The sequence below is a fragment of the Anguilla anguilla genome, chromosome 6 (genome assembly GCF_013347855.1).
Source record: "Anguilla anguilla isolate fAngAng1 chromosome 6, fAngAng1.pri, whole genome shotgun sequence".
Taxonomy (NCBI): Eukaryota; Metazoa; Chordata; class Actinopteri; order Anguilliformes; family Anguillidae; genus Anguilla; species Anguilla anguilla.
In genome coordinates this window covers 15,275,978-15,296,129 of record NC_049206.1, presented here as the reverse complement: position 1 = coordinate 15,296,129, position 20,152 = coordinate 15,275,978, and the positions used below count along the sequence as shown (strand labels likewise).

The 20,152-nt window shown below is 40.8% G+C and overlaps 1 protein-coding gene across 1 annotated transcript in view; it reads left to right on the top strand.

Annotated features, from left to right (window-relative positions):
* slc1a7a (solute carrier family 1 member 7a) overlaps window positions 1–15,354 on the top strand; it is a 33,908-nt gene extending 18,554 nt beyond the window's left edge. Inside the window, exons 3-11 of the mRNA XM_035423401.1 lie at window positions 1,461–1,676; window positions 9,361–9,403; window positions 9,637–9,871; window positions 10,155–10,254; window positions 10,787–11,020; window positions 11,924–12,118; window positions 14,095–14,229; window positions 14,740–14,839; window positions 15,100–15,354. Of these exons, the coding sequence (XP_035279292.1) occupies window positions 1,461–1,676; window positions 9,361–9,403; window positions 9,637–9,871; window positions 10,155–10,254; window positions 10,787–11,020; window positions 11,924–12,118; window positions 14,095–14,229; window positions 14,740–14,839; window positions 15,100–15,354 (1,513 nt within the window). The remainder of the gene's footprint in view (window positions 1–1,460; window positions 1,677–9,360; window positions 9,404–9,636; window positions 9,872–10,154; window positions 10,255–10,786; window positions 11,021–11,923; window positions 12,119–14,094; window positions 14,230–14,739; window positions 14,840–15,099) is intronic.
* The last annotated feature ends 4,798 nt before the right edge of the window (window positions 15,355–20,152 follow it).

The following is a 20,152-nucleotide window of genomic DNA, read 5'->3' as shown; positions in this document are numbered from 1 at the left end:
GAAAGGGAATCTCACCCCAGCTGAATCAGGGATTTAAAAACTGTTTTTAGATTATGTAATTTGGTAGCACCTTAGATATTGCAATTTTCTCTTATTATCTATGTTGTCCTTATGGAGATGCAAGCGGTGAATGCTTTATATGCATTTGAGATGTGCTGAAGTGGTAGGGGCCGGCTGCCATTGACTGATTGGCTATGACAGGCCATATGCTGAAGCACTGGAATTGGTGGAAGCCAGATTAAATAAGGAGTGGATGTTTTCTTAATGAATGCCAAATCCCAGCACTGTATCATAACTGGGGGTGGGGAGATTACCCACAGAGCTCACTTTCAGAGATCAGGACACGTGTACAGCGTGACAATCAGATGAGTGCTTGGGTATGTAGGCACCACTGGGAGAAAATCTCAGGCCAGTCAGGGTCCCAGGCCACTTTGGTTTCTTTGTTTTTTGAAATGCTTGGTGGTTGGCCAAATGTTTTGTGGGTAAAGTGGCAAGAGACCGAAGTAACCTCTCTTGCCATTGGAAATTCACTCTCAAAAGCCAACGCTAACGCCCATAATGTTTTTTTTAATGTTAAAGTTTGCCTTGTGAGTCGTGTTCACATGTAATTTCCCCTGGAAATTATGGCCTTTCATACAGCCAAGCTTTCTCTGCTGCCTTTTGTATCTGGTGTCTTTGGAGCGCACGCAGTCAGTCCAGTCCTTTGTCTGTTCTACTATTTATAGAAAAATGTTTTTCTCTTTGCAAACCCATTTTTGCAAACAAAATTTTTTATTTCTTGACAAACAGGGTCAAAGTTTATTTTGGTGCTTGCTGAATTCTGATAAACATTCGTTTTTAACTGCGATTTCGCGAACACAGTTCATTGAATTTAGCGTACACTGCAATGAACAGGCTATGGAGGAGTGTTGATTGGATTGAGACCACTGATTGGATTGAGGTCAGTGTGACATTTCCTATTTCCTGTGTCCTCCAGGCAGATGGTAAACAGCCATGCCTCGAGACCTATCTCTTTTCTCGCACTGGGTCATGTACAGAATCAATATTCCGTCTTCGAAAGGCTTCTGTCTGTTGCTGGTTTATATTCCACAATTCAAATGTCCATTGTGAGAGACACCTATTTTATCTTACTCATTTTTTATTGTGACATCTTAATTGTCTATTTGATGCACTGTGAGGTCCCAGATGTGTTATGATGATGATGTTGCTGATCATAACCTTTCATTTTAAACATTTATTTTTGAGGCATCACACATAATTATTACATTTTCACTACCAGCTCTGTAAATACTGTACTACTACGCCACAAAAAGTAAACTAATTAATAAGTAGAAACTTATAAGGGGTCAGGTACAGTGTGTGTTGACAATGCTTTCTGAAAACACTGCTGACGGCATAAATCGACATACATAGTTGTATAAATACGACCTGACCAAAGTGTTTCTGGCATTTATTTGCAGTTTGATGTCGGGGCTAGCTGCTCTGGATGCCAAGTGCTCGAGCCGGCTGGGCATCATGACCATCTCATACTACCTGTGGACCACCTTTGTGGCGGTGGTGGTGGGCATCGTGATGGTGTCCATCATCCACCCAGGCGGAGCTGCGCAGAAAGAGGACTCGGAGGACAGCAGCAAGCCAATCATGAGCTCGGCTGACGCCCTGCTCGACCTCATCCGGTAAGCCCCGCCCCTTTTACACGTCAGAGCGTCCAAGACGTAGCCTCATCATTGAGCCTCCCATGTGACCTCAAACACCCTCATGCTCTGGCAGCTATACGCCTTTCACAAAGACGGTGCTCGAGCCTGCCTGCTGGCTTGTGCTGCGGAGATGCTGGGTTCCATCGTGTGCAGGAACCTCACAGTCTGACAATGAAACCAAACTGCTAGCAATTACTGTGACTTGCAGCCCTGCAGGGCAGCAGATTGGCTATGGCATGGGGTATCAAGGTCAAGTCCTGGAGGGCCGAAGTGTCTGCAGGTTTTTCCAGTTTACACTTTCGGTAAAAGGTACATGGCCTTTTTTAGCCAATCAGTGACCTAATCTCACCTAAAGCTTTCAGACATTGCTGCCTGCAGGTCTGGACTCTGACACCCCTGAGCTCTGGTGGTATCCAGAAAGGGTTTCCACAGACATTACAGAGAGCTTAAGACCAAATCTTAATTTGGGCCAAGATTTGCAATCAACATCTGCTTAAGTTAAGTTGATTCATGACAGAAAGTGTTTGTTGTGCACAACATAGTAATAGAGAACATGCAAATTTTAAAAAGAAGAATTTAAAAAACAGTTTGGCAGTGATCGGCAGTGCTTGTGGGTCTAAAGCACCGTTAGCTGTAACAATTTTCAACCAAGTCTGTATATAGTGCCTCATAAAATAAGCTAAGCTAATTAGCATGCAAGGGACAGGGGTGAGTCCCACTAAATTAGCCCCTGCCAAGGCTGGGGGACATGATCTTTTGTCTCAGTGGGTCAGTAGGGCAGGTTCACCAGTATGTGGGTCAGAACTCTAGGATTATGCTTAGCGAATGTTTGGTTTTGCTCTTCACATGGTTAAATTTGGTTCTATTGCTTAATTCTTAATTCTTAATTCTACTACAAGATATTGCAAGTAATTGTAGGTCAAGTAAATGCCTTCACTTTGTTTCAGTGGTAGAACTTTAAGCCATAGCATTTGCTTTAGTTGCTTTAGTTGTGCTTGTTTTGTCTTTTTGCAAACACAGTTTGGCAAATGCCTTTTCTGTGATCAGTAAACTCACCTACCAACAAAAAATGAAAGCTTTTTTTAAAGTTTGTCTGCGCATTTACTGTCCTGGGTGCCATGCAGAAGATGAAAGTGTTGGTCATTTGGTTGGTGGGTCTCAAACATCAGTATTAGTGTAGCGATTCACCCTTCAGTCTTGAAACTAATTCCTGTTGTGCTGTTGCTGAGTGTGGCCACCAGCCCTCAATAGTCAAGCATAATTGATACGGCAATCTGCAGGGTATTTCCCATCTCATCACACAAGAGCGCCTCCCCTGGTTGGTCAGGCTCTGGCAGCTGTGCAAAAAGCATACTCCTCCATCTCGGGTAGAAGGAACTTCTGGAAGCTTGAGCTTTGGGGGAGAGCTAGTGCTTGTATCCTCACTGCTGGAGTATTTAATATAGAGATAATGCATGTAAATTGTTCTATGTATATCATTTTGCATTAGTGATGCATTAGTTATGCGACATGCTTAAAATGTACACGTAGTGTCTGTATGTACAAAAAAGTGCTAAATTTGCATTATTCTATTTCTAAGATGGGAATGGAATAAAGCAGTGCACTATTTTTCACATGCTTTCTGTACACCTTTTTGTGTCATGCATCCTCTATGCCATTCTGCTTCCACCAATCAGGTCTCAGGATTTGAATACAACAGGGTTTTAATGGGGAAAATTGCATAACGTGCAAGATGGCTTATAGTCCCTGTCCCTTGTTTTGCTCACCAGCTGTTGTCAAGGGAAAGCTGGTGGCCAGTCAAGGGCTTATTATTGGCAAGCCTATTCCCTAGTTCCCGCAGTTTGGTTTGGGCTGGTACAGTCTGTGAGGAGTATTGCTCTTCATCCCCATCAGTCGTGGGCAGGTTGATGCTCTGCGCAGTCACACAAGAGGCAAAATGAACTTCTCACACTGTGGTGTACTGTACAGCCCCCCTCCCCCCCCCCCCCCCCCCCCATACAATAGAGTGGTATACAATATCAAGTTCTTAATTTATACACTAGAATAGACAGACTTTATATTCACATACAGTGGCAAAAACAGTGTGCATTATTTTCCATGGTAATCACTCTGACAGTGATTTTACACACCGGGCCAGATTCAATCAAATGCACTTACGCTGTTCAGGACATATGCAATTTATTCAGATCCTATGGGTTACTCTGGTGGCTTTTCTCCAAAGAGACTACTTTTCTTTCTGTACTGAGATACAGCAATGGAAAAAAGTTTCTTGCCAGTGAATGCCAGTGAATCTTGCCAGGCTTGTGATTTATTGGTCAGGCAGCTCTGTAAAATTATTGCTTTTTCATGCTGAATGCTCAGTTTGGGTCGTAGTTTTTCAAGCGTGCTAAATTAAGTTTCCTGTTCTCCATAGCCCAATGACTATATCAAGCAGAGGCAAATGCAAAATGAGAAGGCACACACCCAGTGACTTCAGAAGGTGCTGGCTGACGGCGGTCAAATTATTAACGAGAAAAAGAAAGTCGCACTCTCTTTTTGCTCCAGAAATTATTTTACTCACCAAGTCTTCAGCAACATTTCGGCACATGGTGCTTTCATCGGGTAATTTGATAAATGAATAATATTTTGGAGCAAAAAGAGTGTGCGGCTTTCTTTTTCTTGCTCATGATATCAAACAGTAAGAAAAGAATATCATTGCAACTTTCTAGCATTCTGGTAATCTAATAAAAACAAATTAATAAGGTAATTCATTTTGTTTGGTTGGTTTTATTTGATTACATACACATGCACTACGCTACATGACTTTGTGTATGGCATTTGCTAAAAACTTGAACTTCTTAATCATCATTCAACACGTCAGAATACCACCAAACATGTGCCAAGTTATTAACTAATTGTATGGAATACTGTAACCCAATAACAATTGAATGGTTAATTCTTCGGTTATCAGTAGATATAACTTTTTTCTGATGTTGGACAAAACCAGATTTCTTTTTCCAATTGTACCCTAGGATGTCTACAACACCAAGAAAAAAATTTGGAGTCAACTGACAAAGCAGTGAAATTTAATGTGTTTCACCGAAGGTGGGCCCAAGTGACCCCAAAACCTCTCCAAATGGCAGAATCCTCTCCAAATTGGAACAAGTGAATATCTTTTTTCTCAGCCATCTTCCACTTCCAGAAGCTAATTCTATCAAGGGTGATACATTGAAGGGGTGATAAAAGTAATTTCACAAGGAAGTGCGAAGTGAGGCAGTTCATGTCTTTCTCTAACTGCAACTTGTCTTGTCTTGTTGTCACATGCAGGGACATGCACGTGCATGCGCACGCGCGCATGCTCACACACACACACACGCACACACAGTATGCCTATGTCAGTAGGCAGTGATCTCCACAGTTGATTGGACTGTGCGTAGTCTGACCTCTCACCTTAGACCTGTCCAGTATGGCAAAAACCTGCCAGGAGATCGCTCCCATTGGCATAGCTCACTGCGTCATGGAGGTCACAACAAGGTGACATCATCAAATCACAAACAATTTACGATAATAGAGTCCTTTATCGCTATTGCAGTGATTTATCTTCATCACACACATTAGCTCCATAAAGCACATGTTTATGGCTGGCGCATACAGAAGCCAAATAAACAAACTGAGCATAACTGCAATAATGACCTACTTTGTGAGCCTAAAACCGAGAAGATGACTGAAATACTAATACAAATTAAATTATATTACACAACTAATTGTAAAATACATGAACAGCTAATATGAACAGTTTAGAGTCACAAGTCCTAAGGAGGATCCAAGTCGTCTTCCTACCCTGCTGCTTCTACCAAGTAGAAAATCTGCCACCGTCGCTCCTGTCACTCTCTAATTTCTTCAATACTTCCTTCTGAGTCTTCCTCTTATACTTGCTTGCCATTTGGCTTTTGTAGGCATACACTGATGAAGAAAGCCCTTATAAAAAAAATAGATGGTGTCTGTGCAAAGCTGGACTTCACGTGTTCTGCAAACTTCCCTTCTGCAAGTTGCTGGTAATGCAATAGAATATCTCAACGATCATTTTAGAAGCCATGAACTAATTTCACCATAAACTAAAGCTACAGAAATTATCTCTAAGAATATAAGGCTGTCAGATGACTACAATATGTAACACCTGCCTCACGGGACTTTGTACCCGCAGAGGTAAAAAAACAAATTCTTAACCAGTATTTAAATTTAAGTCTTCCCCGGATGGAAACGAGACAGCGACATCCGAACTTCACTCTGATTATGAAAAAAAAAAAACACATTGGGGACCAGAATTTAACCCTGTGCGTTCCTAACCAACTTTAACCAGTTTCTACACGGGTTACAAATATATAACAGGGTTTCCAGCAAGGGCTAGAGTCATGATGGGTATATCATAGAGTGGGTTGATTTTTCCAGGAAGGGGATGGCTTTCAGGTGATTTACCAAGCGCTGGAATATCTGTTTGAGATAATTTTTTTACTCTTCTTAAAGTAAGAAGTTGCTTATTTAGAGAAGCCACTTTTTGTGTATGAAATTGTATTTACGTTTACAGAAATTCTCATTTTAATTCAGCTCGATGGAAAATAATACATCAACTTTTCCTAGCCTATGTACAAAGAGTGAATTCATTTGTTTTGGCTCAGGGGGTAATTTGTATGCATAAATCCCAGTAGAGAAGGATTAACAGTCATTTGTTTTGTTGTGTTCTTTTTTGGATGATAAAATATTGTAATCATCAACCTGAGGTCTCAATTTCAGCCCACCTTTGGGAGTGGGAACTGTCTTCTTATTAGTAGTAGTTTTCTCTGCGAAGAGTCCACGCTTCACAATGGTATATGGGTTATAGCTTGGTGAATTTCTTTGCCATTGGGCTTTAAGGGTTTAATGTTTGTTGGATTGAATCTATCACTGTATCACGCTGTGGTTTTTGGGGGGTGCGGCTGGAAAATGAAATATACCCACATTCCATGACTGCTGTCTCACAGAGTGTACCTCTAACAAGTTTCAACAAAGCCTGTGCATAATACCTGCAAATAAGCTAAGTTCATTAGCTTAGTGCGCATTAGCGTGCAAGGGACAGGCGTGAGTTCCCTCGAATTAGCCCCTGCTAGGGGAGGAGGAAGTATCTTTTGGTCTCAGTGGGTCAGTAGGGTACATTCAACAGCACATAGGTCAAGACTCCAGTACTATGCTTCCCAATGACTGTTCTTTTCTTCACACAGTTTGATATGTACATTTTTGCTTTGTCACTTTCTTTGTTTCAGTGCTAGAATTTTTATGTCATCATATTTCTTTTATATGATTTAGTCCAGGCTTGTGTCAAGCTGAACAAGATTCAACATGAAAAAATTTCATTTTAATGATCAATATGTTCTTCTCAAAACCCAACAACTATTCCAGTCTTATAAACATTCCTGCATTATCAAGTGAAGTATTTTTGAGTGGGTGCTGTCCACTGGAGCAGGAAGTGCTACTCTGAACCTGGAGCAAAGAACTACGAAGGTTGACCTGATAATGACGGAGCAAACTGTTGGTCACTGTCCTTGTTGTTCAGTATAGCAAACAAAATGTGGTCGCCCATACAAAGATAGGGGCCCCTGAAAAATGGTCACGCTCGCAGGATCATTGCTTTACAAAAAGCAATCTTCTGTCTGCATTCTGCCCTCTGTTCCACAATCAGCAATGGACCATCAGCCAATGAGCTGGAAGTGCAGGCAAGGTGAGGGGCCACACGCCCACTGTTGCTGTGTTCTTTTCCCCCTGTGCGCAGCTGGGCTCAGGATTGACAGTAAATCTCCATTGGGTCCTCCTTTCATTGTGCGTGTTATATCCCCAGATTTAATTAGGAGCATTGAGGTCAGAGTTCTAGGCTGTGTTATTAGCTTGCTGTTTTTAAATCTTACAAACAGTGCATATAACATTTTTTTTTTTAAATGTTAAAATATCTTTTTAGGGCTTTAGTATTCTTGTAGTATTATTGTTTCAGACAGCTCTCTGAATGTAAGCAGGAAAAAAACAATATCCTATGTAACATTTTCCTTTATTATACACACTGTTAGGATGAAATTCTACCGAGTGCTTACAATTATACCAGCAATATTTAAAACACAACCTTTAATTCAGTTTATGTTGCTTGGAGTTTGGGCTGGAAACAGTATTTTTATTATTTAATTATTTTTAAGCAGATGCCCATATCGAGGGTGTTACACATTTTTATATTTTTATGAACTTTTAAATCTAAGTTAATAAATTTGAAGACCTTGCTTTAAAAGAGGAAAGCAAATTGTACCCGCATGCAGGACTGCAAAATTATCTAACCACATCGCGCAAATATTTCTCTTTTCCTTTGCCAAGTTTTAAAAAGTGCCGAAATATGATTTTTACTATTTTTATATTACGACACGCTATATTATTATTCACTGTCCTTCTACCTGAAGAGGAGTGGTAGAGGTGCGTGCAGGCATCCACGTGCGAGTTTGGGATTGTGTGTGTGTGTGTGCTGTTGATTTTGGCTCATGCTCTCTGGTGTCTCCTCAACGTAATGCTTTGCCCAGCTGGGTAGACAGGTTAATGAGGCTTAACTGCTGTAACCACTTATGTCAAAGGCCAAATTATAAAGCACAGATAAGGTGCTTGCTTTGGTTACGGCTTGCTTTCCTCCCCCCACCTGCTCCTGAAATGTATGGCACGGGCAAGCTCCTATTCCCTCCCCTGACTGAACACCATTGCAAGGGGAGGTGCGATCAAGCTGCCAGCTAATTGGACATTACTGCAGAGTGTTTCCTTGACACCCAAGCTCAGGATACAAAAGAGCCAAAAGGTCATCTGTAGCCAATGAAAAGGGGTGCCAGAGCCATATTCTGGATTTGCTCTAAACAAACATTGTGAAACTAATGAACAAATTGTGCAATGGACTAAATACCTCAGAGGGGTATTCCTATATGTGGGACCGGATTAACCCCTGAACTGTGACTAAATCATGCATTTCAATTAATTTAGCCCTAAATCTGAGGCTCATTGGAGTCTGTGAAATAGCTCCAGAATTCTTTAGGTACCTATTAAATTTAGAATTTCAGAGTGCTTACATTACACAGGTCATCTTACAGAGCTGTGTCCATGGGAACTGTCTGAGAATAACCTGGAAAAAATGCTTCATTGGATAAACCAAAGATTTTGCTTCAGTTTGGTACACTTATATTTTTCCGGTTTTCTCAGATTAAAATTTTCCGGTTAATTCAAATGAACCTAAATTGAAGTCTGAAGTCTTTTAAAGAAGAGCATTGTAGCAGGACAATCTGCCTTGCCTGACATTTTGTCAATTAAGTAATGTCCTTGGACCAGCATTCTATTCCCCAAGAATCTCATCACTCACCCACACCCTAGTTAGCTGGATGTAAGTGATGGCACACTGTGTAAAGCAGTACTTTGTATCTTTGTTACTGGGTGTAACAGTGGACATACGGTATGATCCAGAATGATATGGTACACTATATGATATACATCCTGGCTAACTGGGTATAATTGCTGGTATGATGTGTGAAACACGTCCTGGTTTGTTGGGTATAACTACAGGTATGCCATATTCTTGTAAAAATCAAAAATTGAATGATAGTTGTTCCTGTGAAAGTCATATTTTTTTCTTCTCTTCCAGCAATATGTTTCCCGCTAATTTGGTCCAAGCCACTTTTCAACAGGTGAGATTATTTCTCAATGACATCCTTCCAGCTCAATTCTTTCACAAAGCAATTTAGGTTAAGCAGCTTGGACAAGGCTAGAATAGCCTTGCTATAAGATATAATAAGATATAAGATTCAACTTGGAGTTGAATCTTTAACCTCTAAATTTCTAGTCCAGCTCCGTAGACCTGCAATGTACTGCAACTCCATCTAACAAGGTCATTCTGTGCTTGCTAACTTTCTTCACACAGTATCGGACAAGGAGCATCCCCATCATGAAGTCGCCCAAGCCAACCGTCAGCCAGGATCTTACGGAGCCCACCACCCGGCGCGTCTTCATCTACGGTATTCAGGATGACAATGGCTCCGATATCCAGAACTTTTCCCTGGACCTGACCCCACCGCCTGACGTCATCTTCCGCACACTGCCAGGCACCAGTGAAGGCATGAATGTCCTGGGCATCGTCATCTTCTCCGCCACCATGGGTAGGGCTGTCTTATGGGATGGGGCCTAGATGCTCACTCACTATCAGTGGAAAGTTCCTCTATTTTACCAAGTCACTAGTTATGCCTCTTGAGTGGCTGCCAGTACACTCTCTGTTCCACATATTATACACCCTAAAATAAAGCAGCATAGAGCTGGCAGTAGAGAGGATAATCTTTCACTGGCAATAGCAGTGCTGGCAGCGTTTTGACCTCAATGAGTTGACCTGAGTATAACTCTCAGTAAGTTTGCTGAAAAAAGTTTTCTCCATGTCCATATTCTCAGGGATAATGCTTGGGAGGATGGGACCAAATGGAACTGCCATGGTCAACTTTTGCCAGAGTTTGAATGAGGCTGTCTTGAAGATCGTTGCCATTGTTATCTGGTGAGTTTTAAAAATATATATAATCGCTGCACTGTGCAGCTAATGCTTACAGCAAGCTAACACTATTGTAGCAAATCTGCTGCTGTTGCCAAACCTTGAACCATAAACAGGCAAGTCCATATTTGCATCTTAAAGATAATGTGACCCATTAGTGTATATGGTTTATGGCTTGTGCTTTGGTGGAAGATTCAAATGTGCTACTTCACCTTCTGACTGTCTCGATCAAAAGCCAGTGGACAATGGAACAGATTTCTATTTTTTCTTTTCTTTTTTCTTTTCTTTTTTTAACACAGCAGTTGGTTACAACTTCTTGTAGTGCAAAGTGAAGCGGCTAGTAGAGATAGATACCCCACCAGTGAGGAAGAGGCAGCAGATTTTCTGCTAAAGGGAGAGTATGCCGTTAGCAAACAGCATGGAGGCAGCTTGCAAAGATGGTTAGAGCTTTCTCAGATTTGGTGGTGATTACAACCAGCTGAGGACTATTGATGGCTCAGGATTGCAGTAGCTCATCCCCCTGTTTGTCCCACCCTAGGTACTTCCCTTTCGGCATCGTGTTTCTGGTGGCAGGGAAGATCCTGGAGATGGATGACCCCTCCTCCATGGGGAAGAAGCTGGGGTTCTACGCCATCACTGTGGTGCTGGGCCTGGTGCTGCATGGCCTCTTCATCCTGCCTGCCATGTACTTCTTCATTACCAAGAAGAGCCCTATTGTCTACATCCGTGGCATCCTGCAAGCCCTACTCATCTCATTGGCCACCTCCTCCAGGTACTGGCCCCACCCCCTCACACCACTGTTAAAAATTATTATTATTATTATTATTATTATTATTATTATTCCCAAAAGACCCATAACTTCTGCCATATAGGATTTTCCACCATTAAAATTTTTTTTTTTTTTTTTTTTTTTTTTTTTTAGAAACACAAAAAAAAAACCTTCTCCGAAGCTATGACCAATCAGACTTACACTTATACTAGGTATTAAACTCAGGTATTACAAAGGTATTAAATCAGGTATACTGTTGTCCAGAAACCTATCTAAGCCCAAACTCAATTCTGAAGGAAAAGTTCTTGTCAAAAATCATGGTTTTGCTATTTTCAAGTCTTTTTAATCAAATTAAATCAATTAAATCATCAAAACTTGTAAACTGTTAATCAGAGTTCTGAGTCACGCAGAATTTTGCTAACATTGAAACTTCAAATATTATCCAACCATAGTACACAAACATTAGAAGAACTAATCAACATTGTTTACCAAAGCCAAGTTTAAATAATTAAATGAGCGATCCATATTTACATTAGTGTAAAATTCTATTCTATTTGCAAGTACTGTTGATACATGCACATATATTGAAAACATACATGCCACCTATTTTACCACATTTATTGATAACAGTGAGATTCTGAAGAATGTGCAATATTCAAGAAGATTTTATAAAGGGGATTGGGCCCGAAGGCCAGGTCAGGTATTTTTTATCAAAAACTGCTCACGAATGAACACAGAATGTACTTTTCATCAAGGACATCTGGAATAATACAACATTCAGCTGAGTTTGTTTTATCAGAATTCTGATGTGTACAGTAACAAAGTAGGTGATTGAACTAGTCAAGGTTGTCATGGTAACATTATGTGTATGTGGGGTTGGGCGTCCCTGTTGTTTTTTGCCTGCAGCTCAGCCACGCTGCCTATCACCTTCAAGTGCCTGCTGGAAAACAACCACATTGACCGGCGCATCATTCGCTTTGTCCTGCCTGTTGGCGCCACCATCAACATGGACGGAACGGCGCTCTACGAGGCAGTGGCCGCCATTTTCATCGCTCAGGTCAACAACTATGAGCTGGACTTTGGGCAAATCATCACCATCAGGTAAACAGGACAGCTAAAGCCATGTACAATACATGGCCAAAAGTATGTGGATGGTTGACATCCAACATCTCATCCAAAATTATCTGCATTAATATGGAGTTAGTCCAACCTTTGCTGCTATAATAGCCTCCACTCTTCTGGGAAGGCTTTGTACTAGATGATGGAGCATTGCTGCAGGGATTTGCTTCCATTCAGCCTGAAGAGCATTAGTGAGGTTGGGCACTGATTATGGCGATTAGGCCTGGTTCGCAGTTGGCTTTCCAATTGATCCCAAAAGTGTTGGATGGGGTTAAGGTCAGGGCTGTGCAGGCCAGTCAAGTTCTTCCACACTGTTCTCAACAAAACCATTTCGATATGGACCTTGCTGTGTGCCTGGGGGCATTGTCATGATGAAACAGGAAAGGGCCTTCCCCAAAATGTTGGAGAAGCACAGAATCGTCTAGAATGTGACTGTATGCTGTAGCATTAAGATTTGCCTTCGTTAGAACTAAGGCACCTGGACAGCCCCAGCCAAAGGGGTGTCCAGGTAATATAGTGTATTGTAACTGATATCATGTCAGCTGAAAGAAAAAATCACAGCTGTCAGAGACCTTTTTAAGAAGAAGAAATGTTAAACTCAAAGATGTCAATAGTGCCCCGTCTAACTAGGTGTTTACGCTTATTTATTGTTTCCTACTGCCCTAGGGTTGGGATAACAAAGTTTGTCTGTTTGTCATATAAGGCCTTCTTTATGTTAACTCACAGTTTTGCTTTATACTGTGTATTACTGAATGTAACTGTAATTGTGTCAGTGGTGTCTTATTATATGTTGCATAAGAGTTGTTTGAAAATGACTAATAAGGAAATAAAGTAAAATAGATCTCATTCTAGACGTTTTTTCTGCAGCATTTCCTGAACATGCTCCTTTTGTGAGGTTGTTTTCATGTTCGAGACAGGCAAATTTTACTCATGAATGTAAATTCAATTGGGCTAGAGAAGAGGCAGTTTTAAAACAATGCATCATTAGTTACACTTGAACAAAACAGTCATGCAATCAGACTGTTTTTCTTTCTGGCTGTTCTTGTCTGTGTTTAACACAAAATCCATGAATGTCGACTAATTAGTGGCCCACAATTACAGGGTTGCATTTGACATACACTCTTGTAATACCTATGGATGAATGTGTTCTAACTTCTCTAAGGTTTCTTCATGAAACTGCCAAATAACATGATTACATATTGACTGATTTGAAGTGGAAGCTACCTCATGTGATATTTAACCTTCAAAGTAGGCTTCTCTGCATATTGTTCTGTCCAACAAAAGAGTCATCCAGTAAATGTTTCCTGAATTCAAATCTTGTGACCTCAATCATTCTGCTTTTTAAACAGTAAACTGCCATGACATCATCCTGAGATGCAATAATGTGAGTGGTAATGGGCTTTCACCAGGACAAAAATGTATCTTTTATAAGTTTTTTATAAAAGCAGTTATGTAAAAATATGGCTCTGGAAGGACACAAAAGTGTGTAATAACATCTAGCCGAAGCATCGTCGAAGATGGAAAGGTCGGTTCAGTAACCGCTCTGTTTAAATCCCACATGACCCCTTTTATAGTATATGCCTCTCTCTGTAATGGCAGAATTATGTTTTCAATATTTTTTTCTTTTGATACTGTTAGCATTGGCCCTCCATACGTATGTTTGCCTCCTTCCTATCTCAGGCAGTGCAGCGCTTGAACACCTCACAGGCACCCACACTGAGAAGCTAATTGGCACATGGAGTAAATCCATGGGAAATCACACTGAGCCCTCAACTGGCACCCACACTCAGTGCCTATGTGTACCCATACAGACACAGTCGGCAGCTGCTGGGAACTGTGTTTCTTTCTAAAGTCACGGTAAAAATGTTACTTTGAGGCAACTGGGTGTATTGACTGATATCTGATAAATCCTGGGTTCTCATTCTCTCAGTAACAGATTTTTTTTGTATTATTGACAGCATCACAGCCACTGCAGCCAGTATCGGTGCGGCAGGAATTCCACAGGCTGGCCTGGTTACCATGGTGATTGTGTTAACATCTGTTGGATTGCCCACTGATGACATCACTCTTATTATTGCTGTGGATTGGGCACTGTAAGTAAATGCTCAGGGTGGTTCATCGCCTGTTTTCCTCATTAGTTGAATATTTGTTATATAATGCAAAGACAGAGTGGATATCTATTTTCCTACCATCACAAAATGCCTGAATGTCTCATTGGCTTAAATTAGAGGGTGTGTATTCAGGTGCTTTTTCTATGACCTGAAATCACATGACCAGGTAGTGCAGGTGAGGACTGTTCAGCAACAATCTCAAGTTCTCCAGAAGAACCAGAATGGTAGCTCCAAACCAGTGTGATCCTATAAATAGTCATAAACTAACATGGACTACAAAAGTGGCCATGGAATCTCTTCCTTGGGCAGTCCTCATAGTGAATATCCACAAGCCATAATGGAGCACAGGAAACGTCTTACTCCTTACCACTGACAATATCTGAATAAGGAAGGATTGAAGGAATGCAAGAACCAACCATTTGGTTTATATAGAGAATCTGTGGTGACATCGACCAGGCTGACATAGGCTCTTCCCATGTGCCCATGGTGTAGGGACAGGTTCAGGACCATGGTGAACGTGATGGGGGACGCTCTGGCCACAGGCATCATGGCGCACATCTGCAGAAAAGACTTTGTGAAGGAGGGAGAAGAGGTGAGCGCCCAAATTTCCCAGATTACAAGACCCCTAGTTTCTTAGAAGTGCAGCCAGGACATTGCTTCCTCTAGAGGCTTGGAGGACACTTTGCATGGATGTGCATCATCGTGATAACCTGACTGTAAATGCATAGACAAAATTGATAGTACCATAACTGCATCAGTGCCTCACTGTAAAAAATAAAACATTAATAAAAAGTTAAGTAAGAGCTAAGCTCCCACCCCATCCTGTCCCACTCCTACCATTTATCTCCGTAGATTCCGCTTATCTGTGAGACGAAGCCCATGATCAGCATCCAGCAGATGATGACCTACCAGAAGAATGGATGCTACCAGCCCCCAGCCGCCGGTGGGAGACTGGATCAAATCCCGCCCGACGTGGCCCGGCTCATCCAGCTGGAGGAGGGGGTACGACCGGTGGAAAGGAAGAAGCCGTCATCACCGCACAGGAGGATGGAGAAGGACAAAGACCACTGCTCCATTGACATGAACGGCCTGGAGACTAACGTATAGGCTGCTGCAGGGGCCCGGACTAGAGCTCAGAACTCAGAGCAGAACTCACACCCCACCCCCATGGATGATGAAACTGGAGCAAAAAGACAAAGGTACCATTTTTCCGGAGGCGGTAAGGATTCGCGAAACCGTGAGTGTGAGTGTATGGTTATATGTCTGTGAGCAAAGGATGCGCACCACACTTTCCAGAGGATTTTTTCAGCTCTAGGAAAGTGACTGATGAGCTGGGATTGAAACAAAGAAAATGGTGGGGAAGGGGGGGGGGGTGCACAGGTCCCCCCCCTGTGACTGACACCCATGACTGACATTCTGAGACTCTGCAGAAAGGATGTTGGTCCTGCTCAGGTTGCTTTGATTGCCGACACGTCCTGTTTTCTGGTTGTGCTGCACTGCTTTGGCTCAGGGTCACCGCCCTTAGTCATCAGTGTGGAAGATGTGTCCTCTCTGTTTGTATGTGACATAGAGCACATCTGTATTAACAGCAGGTTTACATTTCCCCTTGTGGATGAAGAAGGGGGCGCCCATTTTGTCCTCGTTGCTCTGATATGTATCTGGGAAATCTTTTTGCATTCCTGCAACAGCATAGACAAGGAACTTCCTGGACCTCCTTGTGGCAAGAACTCAAGACGATGCACTGTGTAGAATGAAAAGTTTTTATTAACAGCTCTAGTCACTTTTCTATCTATTTCAATGTACAAAGCCCTTGCACAACCTTTGTCTGTGTCCAAAATATTGTCAAAAAAATGTGTAATTATCTTCTTACACTGAGCCCTGAAACATATGAAGTCATACTGTATAAGCCATACTTTCAAAGCGAGTTGGAGCAACACAGTAAAAACATAATACACTCAGCAGGCTGCATTTTCTGCCAGTCTTAAAAACAGACCCCCTACTACTGGCAATTTTATGCACAGTAAATGTGCAATATCAATTTAACTCTGAACAGAGTATGTACGTCCAGTAAGGATAAAAATGTACAGTATCGGACTTTACACTAAACATTACTATGCATTATCTCTGTTTCTCTGCTGTGTTGAGCTCCAAGCATCCCTTAATTATTGTTTGCCTTAAAGACAGCACAAACAAAAAGGTACCCCAAGGTGCAGGAACACCAGCCCACAGCACAGCAAAGCTAGGCAAATACCCTGCCCACTGAAGGACAACTAGTAATCTCTCTCTCTCTCTCTGCCTCTCTCACCCTCTCCCTCTTTCTTCCTCTTTCTCTCTCTCCATATTTCCCATTCCCTCATAGGAATATATATATATATATATATATATATATACATACACACACTGAGCTCCATAATGTTTGAGACAAAGACATGTTTTCTTAAAATTATTTGGCTCTGTACTCCACAATTTTAGATTTGCAATCAAACATGCATATGGCCCTTTGCGATTACTGAGCTCACAAGTTTGATTTTGGTAAGCCTAAGGTTTGGCCTGTGTCTCTCTTTTTTCATATTTCTCAGGCTTATAATGTTTTCCCTGACTTTAATTGGCACAACTCTGGTCCTTATGCTGACAAACAGCAATAACAAAATCCAAAAGCAATCAAAAGCCTAGAATGAAGACTAGATACTGAAAGCTGTCTTAAAGAAGCAATTGAACACACCTGACTAATCAGAAACACCCGTGAAGCCATTTGTGCCAAACAGTATGGCACCCTGAAATCGGGGGGTGGTCTGGCTATGTATAAAAAGTGCATTATTATTTTTATGGTAAAACCAAACTGAATTAAAATACCCTATAATAAAAGCAGAGACTCTATCTGCACATTAACCAGACAATAATTGTTTAATTAGAAATAGAGAGCCAAATCAAGAAAAAATATGGCTTTTCCCCAAACATGTACACACATATGTACACACTATACTTACTACATATATTTATACATATTAATTGTAAGAAGCTGTCTGTAATTTGTAATGTCTGACCAGAGAATTTATCTTCTTATCAAACAAAATCAATTGATTTTCTCAGCAACAACAACAACAAAAAAACATTTATATTGTCTCTTCCAGTTCATTTCACAACTTTTTTATCGATTGAAAAAAAAAGATGTACGTGTATTGCTGACAAAATATACATACGCAACTGATCAGTGTGCAGTGTGTGCTTTCTATGATCATACATGTCTTGGTCCGCTCCGGATATTTTCCTAATAAATTACATGCCGAATGAAAGGCATTAATTAATTCTGCAAATGCCATTGAAAATACTGTATTATTTCAACAAAAATTACACTTCGGTCTTAAGAATCGATCTTAATAGTTATTATCCCAGCTTCAATTATACAAGGCTAAAAAGTGGAGAAATTTAATTCATATGAGACCCACTGAAGGCCTTTCTCATTGCTGCAATCTCTCATTTCCAGCAATTCAAGGGGAGAGTTGATTTTCACATGTGTGCTCATGCATCTGGTCTCCACTCCTACACTTCAATAATCCTATGTGGTATTGCAATAGCCATTTGCATGAGAAGCACTTGTTTGCCGCCATTACTTCAAAGTGCACATCATTTAAATTATTTCTTTGCCGACATGAACAAAAAACCCAACAGTTAATTAAATGAAGACAACTACGGGCAAATCTTGCGCTGATACCCAAGGTGGTCATGCTTTTGATCATGGATTTTTTCCTTCATCAATTTGTTCATCTCTTGGTAAGTCATCTTACGTAACACATGGCTGGTAGGAAACTGACTTGTCTTCCTCGCACATAAATTTGCAATTCATAACGGGATGGCGGTACATAACTTTTCTTATCTTAAAACCTTAATGCTCACAGTATGAATAACAAGCAGGACCTTGACTGGGACATGCAAAAACAATCTGATGTGAATCACCATGAGGTGGAAATGGTTTATTCATGGATTTTATGGTAATTATTGTAACTGTCTTACAATTATAAACACAAAGCCAGTAAGTTCTCATTTCCGAAACATTGTAAGTGGCAATATGTTCTTGAAGTGATATTACCTACTAACTTCATTGGTGCACTTCACTGCATGGGTAGGCCTTTTATTAGACTTAAATAACTGACTTTAAAAAGCATACACAGACAGTATAGGTAGAGCTGAGACTCATAGATGACTCAGAGACGTCATTCAAAATTCTGAAATGCTCTTAACTTTGAAAGCAACATCAAAATACACCAGTTGAAAGAACTCTTTATTGGTTGGGACTGTTGCTGTCATCTTTTCTAATAGGCCACTTTACAAAACTAACCATAGTCCTTACTTCTGAATGTGAAATCTCTGTTCCAGTGATTCACTTTCTTTTGCTTCTTTTGTGAATATGACAGTACTTTCAGCCATTCTTTTGCCTCATTGTGCCTCATTGTGGTTTAATGCTAGGTATTCTGCATACCTGATAATATATAGTGATAAGGCATGTGTTACTTCAGGTTTCAAATTCTTTTGGTGCTTTATTTAATTTATTTGGAGTATTATCTTGGTTGATGTAAACCTCTTGTGCAGTTACTGCACAGTTCAGCTGGCACGGACTGCAGAGTGAAACTGCATGAAACTATGACTCAGGTCACAGACCCTGCAGAGCCAGCAACGAACTGCCTAATTGGGCTCTTAACAACTGTGAGGAAGTCCAGCTGTTTTGTCTGAAACAGCTGCACAGCAAAAAGTAAGGGCAATATTGAAAAAAACTGCCTGCTGACCACCCCTCAGCATCAAAGCCATGCCCCCAGCATTACAGTTATACCTGCAGGTTCAGTAACAGGTAGAATCAAGTTGGTTGATGCTGATTTATCAAAGGCAATCTACATGGTACAAAGCTGGGGGGGGGGGGGGGGGGGCACTTTAAAATCCACATTCTGAGATTCCTCATGTACAGTGATACTTAAATGGGCTTAAAGAGCACCAGAGCTGCCACCCCACCAATGCTTGACAGGCCATAATTCCAAATGGAGCAGGCTGCAATTCCATATGTTGGCACAGGTATTCAGTGAGATATTGAAAGCAGAGTCTGGCTCAGACAGAAGTTCACCAACGCTACCAACCACATGCAACAAGGGAAGAACTGAAGTGCCACATGCTGGTAACTGTCTAGGGTGGAGGAAAGGTTATTACTAAAACAACACAATAAAATATCTCATGGGACCAAAATTTTGTGGACAAATCCCTGATTATCATTAGCATTAATGCTGAGGATGCCTATTTTTTTTAACTGCTGCAATGTGACATTACAAAATAGGACATATGCAACATTGTGCGAGTTAGTGCATAATTTCAATGTGGGGTCTCAAGTGCAAAGTGTTAAAATGGGTGAAATATATAATGTAGAGTCTTTATATGTGTACAGGCCCTTCTGGCAGAAATTAAACAAAACTATGGAAATATCATACATATTTACAGTGGCTGTTAACGCTACACCCTATGCGCTGATGTTTTCAGCTTTTGAAAAGGGTAAAATTGTATTGGGGCAAAACTTTTATATTTAATTAGAAACACTGATCACAAAACAAAAGATATAAATAATACTGTACAGCAAAATTAAAACTATTTAGTCTCTGAAATGCAGTGGTAGTGGTAATAACAGTATGATTTTCCAAATAAAAATCACACTGAACTAACTCAGCAGCATGTGCACAAAACATTGTAAAAAAAAAAAAAAAAACATAAATAAAATTAAGAGGCTAAAATGAGGAAGAAAACTGATGGCCTCCTAATCCACTATATTTGTACCGAATAAAAAAAATTTAAACCAGGGCCACCGAGTTAATTCCAGCCTAAAATCACTACAGTGTAATTTCCCATATAATGCTCACTTTTATCAAGCAAA